Raw genomic sequence first — 12,198 nt, 5'->3', positions numbered from 1 at the left:
ATTTCCAACACAAAGCTGAGAAAATTGTTTTCGTAAAAGACTTTGACAGAATCGGATTCAGAACGATGATGAATACACAGATGGAGTAGATCGAGTCCTTCAAAACCCCCAAAGCTTGCACAGTTTTGATGCATTTCTTTGTCACGTTAGGCAGTTTTGATCTATATGCGGTTGAACGTTTGCGGATTGTGATGAAGACGAGCCCACCAGCTTGCCTTCGGGCGGAAATGTGAGTCCGTAAAGGGATGTAGAAATGATGGCGCACTCGCAGAAACACTTTGTGCAAGGTGGAATTTATTTACAGTGTAAGTACCAAATCCAAAGTACCAAAGAAAAAAACTAAAGGAAAAAAAAAAACAGACAATACTCCAACAGAAAAACTATGTGTACAGGTAAAAACAGGTATAGTACACTAATGGGTTTGGTGTTTGCTCGAGGCACTACCGTAGCAGTCTTGCATCGACTTGGTAAACAAGTCCTGACTTCAGGGTTAGCCTTGGCTTAAAGGGACACCTCACCGATTAGCATTAAGCTTTGTATCAGTAGAAACCCGGTAGTATTTTCCGTGAAATACCGTGCTTCCCTCCCTCATGTCCCCCTGAGACGAGAGATTTCTGTATTGTGTGTCTGGAAAATAAAAAACTAAGCTCAAAAATCGTCATTTAGCGTTATCATCAGAGGCTAGAGACTACAGCCAGTGGTGGGAGGTACAGCAAGTGCCGCATGTTTTCAACCCGCCCATGGGGGGTCGGCATCTCATCGAGACTCCGCTAAAACGGCGTATTTTCAGTTTCGAGTCAACTAGTTGTCTAGTTGTATCATTTCTTCGGATACTGCGCTCTGTAACCGGCAGGCGTGGCTTGGGAGTGGCCTCGTAGGGCAGCGAAGCAAGTGCATTCTGGGAGTTGTTGTCTTTCATCCACATGAGCCAAAAATTTATTTTCGCAGTATAGAAGGCACCAATTTCTAAAATAATTTCACATTTCTACTACATAAATTACCCAATTTAAAGGTGAACTAAGTAACTTTTTTTTACCTTAACTGATCAGCTTCAGAGTCACTGGAATGGTTATATTACTTATTTTGGGTTGAATGGTGGTGGTTTCGCACCCCCCTGGTGCCCGTGAGCGGAAAAACAGCGTTTGCAACTTTGGGCCGGCGACCCGCCGGCCTCTTCATCTGGAAGTATCGTGTGATCCCAAGTCTCGCGAGGTAAAGAATTGCTTTACTGCAAAAAGAAATTTGCTATAATGCTGTCATTATTGCGCTCCCTCACGCTGTTGGAACCCGAATGAAGACGACGTTGCAAAGAGTTTCCCATCTGCTTTGATGTCGTTGATCTACTAAGCCTCTAGTGTCTGAGAATAGCCAGCGAGTTTTTAACAGTTGTTGTCAAATATCTATTCCGAAGCTGCGAGGGGAGCTCTAGAGAGAAACCTCCGAGCAAAACGCGAGGATACAACAAAGAAATCCCGATCTTACTGAGGGCTGCTTTAAATACACATTCATCTTTCCAGCGGTGAAATATCCCTTTAAATAGGCCAAACCCCGCCTCTTGTTGGGCCAAATACAAATACATCATCTAGTTGATAATCAATAATAATCCATTCCCATATATATATATATATATATATATATATATTAGAGATGCACCGATTGATCGCCTGGTGACCAGAATTGGCCGATTTTCACGTGATCTCGTGCACTCGGGCGCCGCATGATTAGCCTTTTGAGCGGTACGGTGACTACGGTCTCATATATGTGATTTTTATTTTATTTCTGTGGCCCTGAGAGTACAGTGATGGTCACGGCGCCACATATGGGATTTAGCATGTTCAGTGACGTCGCATGACTGCCAAATTCAAACTGTGCTTTTGCGCGTTGGCTGGCGCAGAGTCGGACGCGTTCAGCCCTGTCATATATCACAACTAAGCAGTGTTTTCAACCCCATAATGTTTATTTTAGGTTTCAGACATTTAAATGCACATAAGCACGAGTAAAACAATACATTTGGAGTTTGTAAAATACACACTTGATGTCTGTGGAGGCAGCAATAACAATCTATTCAAATATTATTTGCCGACGTGTGTTATTCATATCAGACAAACATAGTGGAAGTAACAATAAAGTTTACTCTATTCTTCTCACAGTTCACCGGCCACTTTCTTGCATGTATTTCGGGAGAAACTGATGAATTCACGTTCTGTAAATCCGACTGACAGGACAACATGGCGGCGCCCATCTCATGTTATAGATCAAGATATTTATAAAGGTTTTTAAACGACCAAACACACTTTACACGTATTTGAGAATCGGAATATAAGATAGTTGATGACATGGCAAGCAAGTTTGTGAATATTTTGAATAGAAAAGGAAAAAGGAAATAAAAGTGACACATCTGTCATACAATGTTATTGTGGCTGCGGTGTATCGCGTGACGTGTCGCCATGGAAACATGAGAGGGAACGCTCTAAAATAACCGTCGCCTTGAAAAAAACTCACTTGGGGGGGTCAGTTAGAATATTTTAAACTTACGAGTGAAAGGGGTTAAAGAAAAAAATGGAAAATAAATGTTTGTGTGTGCTGTAAAATGGTTAGAAAAAATTTAATCGGTATTGGCAGGTCAAACTCAATGAATAATCGGCCTAGAAAATTGTAATTGTTGCATCTCTAATATATATTAATAATAAACACATAATCCATTCATACATAATACACTTAACACATAATCTTTGCGTTAAAATACACACACGAACACTTATTCACACTAGACAATGGCTTCCGGTTTCGGTGCGCCGGCCGCGGCCACCGCTCAATCATTCGGTTTGGCCGGCGCAACTTTATCGCTGGAAGTCGCTGTTCACTGACTACGCCCACACAGACAAACAATACAGGGACAAAACGACAAGACCGTGTAAGTGTATGAAATGACCGGGAAATGGATATTGCAGGGAGAATGGAGAAATGGATGAATGTCCATGTGCTGTCAGCATCGCGAGTGCACCCGCTACTATGATAGCGGCAACGGCAGGGAGGAATGGACGTGGATGAATGAGGTCAGTATGTATGTGCGCAAGTGTGTGTGCCAGTGCTGCTTCCCCAGCGGTGGCAGCTAATGTGACTAAGCAACATCTATTCACTCCTTATGTTTAACACAGATCTTCTTCGATTGTTTTTGGATGGCAAGATTCTGTACCATTCAGAAGGTCTGTAACAGTAACGCCGCCTACCGTATAACAGTGTACACACCGATTGCCGGAAAATCTCGTCAATGGTGAAGAAAAAGTTAAAAGTTGAACGTTTTTTGAAAGCTATGTCATTTGCAAGAGTCTTCAAAAGTAGTAATATGCAACCACAATGGTCAAACATTTGTTTAGTGCATGTTTGCATAGAAAAAGGAAAGCAGAAACGCAACTGTGTGAACGACCCCTTACTGGAGTACAAGCCAGCTACAGCTTCCATTTGATTACAGAGAGAGCAATGCAACTTAAACCACGTGAGCAGGACAAAGGTTTTTGGACATCAATACGGTACTTTGACACACAATCTCCTTTCGTGGACTCTTATCTTACCTTTCAGAGTGTCTTGCTCAGCCCTCATGATGTCAATCAGAGAGTTCTCCAGAGAATGCATGTTAAAGCCATCGAATGAACGGGGACGATCCTGTGAGGGGAGAAAAGGAGGATGGGTATCAAGAAAAAAAGGAAAAAAAAACTACGATGGCATTTCTCATATCCCTCAGCTCTGCGGGAGTATCCCTTTCATCTACAATAGAGTTCAAGCTGTTGTGCTTTTGTTCCTCTCAAAGAACTATATCCTGTTGAAAGGAAGTCACAAATGAAAGGCTCAACAGAGGCTCTAGACCAAAGTATGAATCCAATTTGGTGCTCACTACTCACTTGACCCCTAGATCATGTGGCTAATGTCTGTGTGACAAGTCTAATGATTGACATGACTTATAAACACAAAGGTTGAAAAACTGGCTGAGAAAGCACAGCGGCTCGATAAAAAAACACTAGCAATGAAGATTCGCAACTTGACGGTTCCTCTGGGTCTAAAAAACAATGTTAACAACTCAAACCATGCGCACAATCATTTTTAAAAGGGAGAAAGACATCTTTAACAAAGAGATAAAGCCTGAGATTAGCTATTTACATGACAAATGGCTCATACAGAACCTAAAAAACACAGGTTGAGGAATATTCGGTAACACTTTATTTGACAGTGTCATTGTTACAAATGTTACATGTAGTTACTATAGTAATAACTATAAATTATGCATAATTACATGCAACTAACCCTGAACCAAACCTAATACTAACCCTATTAGGTTAGTTACTTATATTACTAAGTACTTAAATGTATAATTACACTGTAACAACGACACGTTAAAATAAAGTGTAACCGAATATTCTTACCTAGATCAAAATGGCCTAATTGAACAGTTGCATTTGACATTAGCTAAAAAGACTGGAAACTAATGTCATGGTTTTGCCATTACTAACGTCATGCTGTACCAGATAAACTACAAGATTTATTATTGGATTAAGTAAAAAAAAAAAAAAATATATATATATATATATATATTATTATAATGATATAGCAGGAGAGCCTATTTGTTGGACAAGGTAAATAAATGATGACTTCAAATGGATTAGGACATTTCCTTACCTCATAATTCAGCACAATCGTGCGTTTTAAACTGGATTAGAGGTCTCAAAACCGAGACTTATAATATTAAACACACCTCAGACTCAGATTCAAGATTTTTTCTTTCTATTGTCCACCAAAAGCAAACAATAACAGAATCTCGGTCTTCCTGTTTTTTGAAGGTCAGAAAGACATTCTGTGCAATTACGTCAATACAGACGCAAATGCATGACCAAAGCATTAGAGTAACAAACCTCCGCACGTAAAGGGGTGACCGGGTTCCCTTCACATGCCTGCGCCAATTAGGGATGTCAATTTACACAAATTCCCATGATCAATCGTCGTTTAAATTGCGATCAATTAATCGTTATCCTTAACACTGCAATATCTACTGCAGTGGCATATAGCCAACAGCATGACAGGGTGTGCAAAACCACATCTTCCTCACTAAATGAATGAGGAGGGTTGTAAGTATAAATAAAGGTCTAGTACGATTTTAAAACGAGTCGATGTGATTGATCATAATCAAACATAATGACTAATACAGCGCGTCACCAATGCCGCCTCAGATGTGTGCTAGTCGGAATGTGTAACCCTTGTTGTGGACGTGCTCTTCCTGGAGCAAAACTGCAACTAAACCCAATGAATTCACAACGATTTATTACAATATTGTTCTCTCTATAATGTTAATATGACACTCCCAATCATAGTTATTAATGTCGTGCATTGCTGTTTGAGGATGATCACTGACACGCTTTATGCCTCATTAATTCCAACGCTATCTCACGACCAATTCGTACGAATTTGTACGAGTGATTAAAAGGTGGCTAATTCGTACGAATTTGTACGACCTCACTCGTACGAATTTGTACGATTTGTCTAAACCCACGTGACGGTTGGGTTTAGGGGCGGGGTCAGGGGTAGGTCATTCGTATGAATTCATACGATTTTGGCAAATCGTAAAATATGTACGATTTAGCAAAAAACGTACAAATTCGTACGAGTGAGGTCGTATGAATTGGTACGAATTAGCCACCTCGTAAAATTCGTACGAATTGCCGTGAGATCGGGTTGTTAATTCTTAACTATATTAAGTAGATCAGATAAATATAGGCCTACACTAAATAAACCCAATATTACAACTTAAATCTGTACAAAACAAAAGGCCACGAATGTACGCAAACTTAGTCATAAAGGTGTAAATCTAGCCTTAATATAAGATGGTCCCAAACATAACGTCTGGCGCGCTCGCTTAATTTTGCCTCGTGTTTACGCGGTTGAGGACGCATGACCTTGCTTAATTAGCGATTGATACGTTTTACTGATTAAATTATTATCGACAAAAATCGTTAGCATCCCTAGCGCCAATAATGGAATAAATCACTCAAAACTAAAGATTCTGTCATCAATTACTCATATGGTTCAAAATCTGCATGACTTACTTTCTGCTGTTAAAAACAATTTTGTCCTTTCAATGAAAGTCAAACAGGAGTTCAAAGACAGACTCTCAAACCGGTTTTAAATGACATGAGGGTAAATGACAGAATCTCCAGTTTTTGTGAACTATCCATTTGAGTGAGAAGTTCACCAGGGCAGGGCAGTGGAATGGGGAAAAACAAGGTCTAGACGTGTAGGTTTTTAAAAAAAGTTGAACTACTTTAATGGGAGCGCTGCATTTTTAGATCACTGTGTCACACACAAGACTCTGACACAACGGTCAAACACATCCTTCAATGTAAATATAGAAACACAATTTTAAAAAAGCATAGTGGATGCAAAAACCTTTTCGGTGTGAACGGTCCCTTAAAGCTCATGACTTCACTTTAGCGCAGATTTTTGCCCCCGATTTGCAGTCTGGACGTGTCGTTGCCAAAAGTGTATAATGGGCACGCCACAAACTCAATTTTTTTAGCTTCAGAATATGATATTATTCAGTCGGACAACAAACACGTTTTAAATTTTGATTTTAATTTTAAAATCACATTGTCATGCATCTCCTATCAACGAGGTGCATGTTTCTAGGCGAGTTTGTTGTGTACTGAGTGATCGTTTAGTGTATGATGTCCAGTTTTTCCTCTATAACCATTAACAAAGTTGCCGAGTATGTGACGCATAGGCCTAGTGCTTTAAAATCAGTCTAGATTTTAAAAAGTCATACAGTGTATTCCAGCCTTTAGATGTTATTCTCCACAAAGTCCACTACGTGTTAATGTCCACAACGGAAGCTGCAGTAGCTTATGAATGGCAGCATTATATGTGGAATCATGCCTTGTATTCCCATTCTTGCATAGTGTGATTCAGGACTAAAACAAACCATAGCCCATTTAGAACTATTAATAATTAAATAATACGATGTAAAAAAAAAAAATCCGTTAAATTTACGGTAAAAAAATTGTTGCTGTGGTTGCCATAAATTTACCGTAAAAAAATATGGTAGCACCATTTTAGGTTTTACAGAATTTATTTTTTATAATCTGATATAGCCTAATGTTAATTTACTGACATATTGAAGTACTAATATCTATTTTGTAACATTGTAATACACTAACAACCACAGTGGTGGATTAGAGTCACATGACGAATCAAAGCTACTCACAAGCAGCTTTTCCACAAGCCGAGAAAGTTAATGATAATATATAGAAACTGCACAGTGTCATTCACACTAACACTAAACACCATCATGGTAACACGGATGAAATTTTAAATGTAATAAACATACATTTAACAATGTAACATAAAACAGTAATGTACATAACAGATTAGAAAAAAACTAAGAAAAACTATGAGGAAAAATAGTTAGCCTACTTCAACAAAAATACATCAAATGTGAAGTCTCCCGCAGGGACTGGCGGGAATGTCAATATATGTTTTTTCTCTGTAAATGATACGATTTGTTCTTTATCACGTCCAAAAACGGTATTTTACTGTAAAATGTACGGTTAGATCTATCACAGTTATTCACCGTATATATACCGTATTTTCCCGACTATATTTTTAAAAAACTATATATAGTATATAGGGCTGGGTATTGTTAGGAATCTCACAATTCGATTCGATTTCGATTCTTGAGGCTTCGATTCGATTCGATATTGATTTATTAGCTTCGATATCGATTCAATAATAAGTAAATACACAAGTAATTAAGTACCTGAATATATTTTTAAATAATGTGTGCAGTATTACCAATGTTTAAGAACAAATTGACCCCAGCATGTTTCCTGTCATGGTTTATTTAGAAGAACAAACTGTACAATATTGTACATGTGTTGAATACAAAACACAACTGTAACAAACAGGTGCTTTATTAACACTTTTAAAGTGCATGTAACTGTAAGTAGCAGAAAGTATATTTCTTTCTTCCTATACATTCAAGTTATAAAAGAAATGTAAACAGAAGCACAATACAAACATAAAAAATTGTCCAGAGCAAAAATTTAAATGTATATATATAAAAAAAACTATATATTAATTTAAACCGTATCTGAAGACAAACATTAACCTAATGTTACAGAGCCATAGGAAAGCATGGAGCTCTCAATGTCAGCATCAGCAGCCCTATTATTTTACTGTATTTACACAATTATTTTGAGGTAAACCAAAAGCTTAACAAAATCTGAGAAATAACCAATACTGGCCCACGTCTGCTAAATAGTCTTTAAAAACTACATACAAAAACACTAGTCTAGCTACAGGAGGAAAATCATTAAGGCGGGCGTAACTGTTAACTTACACGGTGCGATTTTTGCGTCATGTTATTTTTGTAACTTAGCTCTGAACAATCTGATTATCCCGGGAGACATCCCACAAGATTTGTGTCAACACAGAAAACATTTAATCACTGGATAGTTTTTTCCGTTTATTTAAAGTGTGGTTTATGTCAGCTGAATGTGCGGAACGCTTTTCATAGAAGAAGGTGTTTTAGCACAATTCACACCCAGCGGTAATTCAGGGAAAAAAAATATCCGAATGCTCCACAAGAAACTATGGTCTTCCGACCTTTTACCATCGTGTCGATTTATTTTGATTAATATGTGCCAGGGAGAGAGAGCAAGACAGAGCTTAGGAGACGGTGAAGCCTTTATACTTTTGCCTGGCTCCACTGAGAGAGAGCGCGCGCGCGACCGGGGCTCGCTCTCTCTCTCTGCTCGTTCTTCAGTTAAACATGCGCCCTGTGACTGTCACACGCGCAGCAGTTCGTCTACATTCGGCTACTCACCGATCAGATAAGACTATGGCGGATGGTGCAGGCTTGAACGGAGTGCAGCTGCTATTCGCCATGTTGCTGTTTTGGTAAAGCGCGTCTTGTACTACGCTGAACGCTCTCACTAGAGTGTTGCCCACAGCGCCGCCGGTGGACTGAATCGATTCATAGGATTTGATGAATCGATATTGAATTAAGAAACAAATAATTGCAATGCATTGATGAATCGATATTTTTACCCAGCCCTAATAGTATAAAACTATAACAAAAAAATATATATATACCGTATTTTTCGGTGTCGCTTCTGAACAGCCTCTGAACAACCTCTCGCGGTTGTAGACGGTAATGTTTTCTCTTGGTTCATCTCAGTCAGTATGAATTCATTTTGATATATAAGTCGCAACCTGACTATAAGTCGCAGGACCAGTCAAACAATGAAAAAACGTGGACTTATAGTCCGGAAAATAGTATAGTATGGAAACTTTAACCAGTAAACAGTTTTTCAGTCTTTTACCGTTTAAGTCATGATCATTTTTTACAGTGTAAGGTTTTCAAAACTGCTGTTGTTGGCTTTCACACCAATTATGCCACCTTTATCAATGTTATAAGAAACCTGCTCACTGCTACATATACGATGCCGCCGGGTTCAGGTGGCTATGTATATAAATAGCTAACATGTTGTACCTGAGCTCCAACATAACATGCACACGGGCTCTGAACTGGCTGGTGCCATGATTAACGGCACAATCTGCTCGTGCGCAGTCAGATCTGGCAACTGCTGGGACCTTCAGAGCACCACTCATCCCCCTCAGCTTAGAGAGCCCGTGTGCTCACGCAGGGCACTTATGCCACTGACGCGCTGATGCTGAACACGAGAGCAGGCCAAAGGCCGTATTCAGAATAACTGCACAGTACATTCTGCTGAGAGCCCTTTGATGAAGAACCAACCCCATTGAAGCCACCATTGAAAAAGCTGCATTCTATACACCATGTCTTATTAAAAAGGTGTTAATAAGCACGTCCCAGTCCTTAACGCGAGAGCTATTTCGGGTTTAGCTATAATTAGACTGTGCAAAGGGCTTGCTGACTCAAAGGCCTTTACCCACCAGGGGCATGTTTTCAGGTCATCAGAGTTCAAGCGATATGGAAAAAGTCTGCTGTGAGCTTTTCAGAAAGGGACCTTGATGGAACACCCTGATGTGAATGATTAAGTGTGGCATGTTACGGGTGATTTTAGGAACGACATTAATCTGAAATGTCATGGCTAAACTAATGAAAAGGGGAGATGGGGAGAGTGAGCGGCAAAGGCTTGACATTGTTTTTTATGTTGCAGCAAAAGGTATTTCAAAGCCTTCCACATCAAATCACTCTAAAGCCTATTAATCCGGCCTTTCCGCACGGTTGGGAAGGCAGGGGGTATGGAAACTTTCCACAGGGGAGCGCAACTGACTCCGCTGATAAAGTAATTAAAGTGTAGAAAGAGCTCTCGGTCAGATAGATGGCCAAATAACCATGAGCGTAGGGGTGGGTATTGGCAAGGACTTCACGATACGATACGCATCACGATACATGGATCACGATACGATTTCATCACGATACATCACGATACGATAAATATTGCGATATTCCACACAGTTAACTAAAAATGTAAAACCAAAGTTACGGTGTGTGCCATCTGAGTAGTCTTACATCAGATCACATTGATAAATCAGCAGAAGAATTGAGTCAAAGCAATATATTACAAAATTTCCTTTCCAATTTATTTTTTTAGCTGCCATAACAAAATAGACTTGAACTTTTAACAATGGACACATTAAAAACGTTAAAATAAAGTGCATTAGATATTTAAAACTAAATTAAAGTGTAGTGCACAGTTACGGTAAGTTAACTCACTGAGGTTATGTGGGGCTGAGCTTGAATAAAAAAAAAAACATGGAAATAAAGTGCAGATACTCAGGTACTGTCCATGTAAACAATGAAGTGAAATATGCAGCTTTCACTACCGAAATTGAGTGTGTGTGCGCTACTGAGTGAGCGTGCGTTTGTGTGAGTGAGTGAGCGCGAGAGAGTGCGTGTGTGAGTGAATGTGCGTTTGTGTGAGTGAGTGAGCGCGAGAGAGTGCGTGTGTGAGTGAATGTGCGTTTGTGTGAGTGAGTGAGCGCGAGAGAGTGCGTGTGTGAGTGAATGTGCGTTTGTGTGAGTGAGTGAGCGCGAGAGTGCGTGTGTGAGTGAATGTGCGTTTGTGTGAGTGAGTGAGCGAGAGAGTGTGTGCGCGCTACTGAGTGAGCGTGCGTTTGTGTGTGAGTGAGCGCGAGAGTGTGTGTGTGTGCGCGCGCGCTGTTTGTGTGAGTGAGTGAGCGTTAGAGAGTGCGTGTGTGTGAGAGTGTGTGAGCGCTGTTTGTGTGTGTGTGTGTGTGTGTGTGTGAGTGAGCACGAGCGAGTGCGTGTATGTGTGCGAGTGAATGCGTGTGTGAGACGGCACGCGATGACTGGTCGGAAAGCAACGTGTGTAGTCTGATGTTTCTTGTCCACGACAAGAACATACAGCCGCCATACTGCGACATCTAACGTTGCAGGAACGGAGGTTGTAGTTCACCAGGTCACACCCCGTTTAAAACGTGATTTAATTTATTTTTTATTATTATTTTTTTTAAAATCGATTTTTGGAGCTGGAAATCGATGTTGTGTATCATGAATTTAAAAATCGCGATGTATCGCTGTATCGATTTTTTAGCACACCCCTACATGAGCGTCATGGTCATATCCCAATCGGAGACCTTTTCCCATTGGAGACCTTTATGACAAAATACAGTTGCATTTTGGTTTTCAACTGACAACTGAAAAAAATATATGCATTACTACAGTATCATTACAGTAAATTACTACAGTAGCATCCCAAAAATAAATAAATACAACTTTATAACTCCGAGTTGAAGGTAAATATGAAACATTAAAGGGATGGTTCAGTCATTTACTCACCCTAATGTTGTTCTAAACCCACAAGACATAAATTAAGATATTTTAATGAAACCTGAGGTTTATTTCCCTCCACCTAAAGTCCAGGTAACCAAAACTTAGAAGATCCATAAAACGTGTCGTATAACAAATCCATATGAATCAAGCAAGCTTCATCCAAGTCTTGTGAAGACATTCGATCACTTAATAAGATTAACGGATTAAATTTAAGCTTTTATTAACATCTAAACAATGATCGACACACATACATAGAGCAAATATAAAGCATACTGTATAAAGACCAGTTTTGTTTACCTGGAATTTCATTGAAGGGACAGAAACCTCTCCGGGTTTGAGTTTTGAAAATTAAGAAAACATTATTGGTTTTGGAA

At 39.5% G+C, this 12,198-nt stretch overlaps 1 protein-coding gene across 2 annotated transcripts in view; it reads right to left on the bottom strand.

The window, feature by feature from the left end:
* cpeb4b (cytoplasmic polyadenylation element binding protein 4b) overlaps window positions 1–12,198 on the bottom strand; it is a 45,117-nt gene that overhangs the window by 18,604 nt on the left and 14,315 nt on the right. For both annotated transcript variants that reach the window (XM_079585103.1, XM_079585102.1), the window contains exon 3: window positions 3,573–3,663. In XM_079585103.1, coding sequence (XP_079441229.1) covers window positions 3,573–3,663 — 91 coding nt within the window. The remainder of the gene's footprint in view (window positions 1–3,572; window positions 3,664–12,198) is intronic.

Source organism: Phoxinus phoxinus, assembly GCF_949152265.1.
Source record: "Phoxinus phoxinus genome assembly, chromosome: 17".
NCBI lineage: Eukaryota > Metazoa > Chordata > Actinopteri > Cypriniformes > Leuciscidae > Phoxinus > Phoxinus phoxinus.
This window is presented reverse-complemented; position numbering and strand designations above follow the sequence as displayed.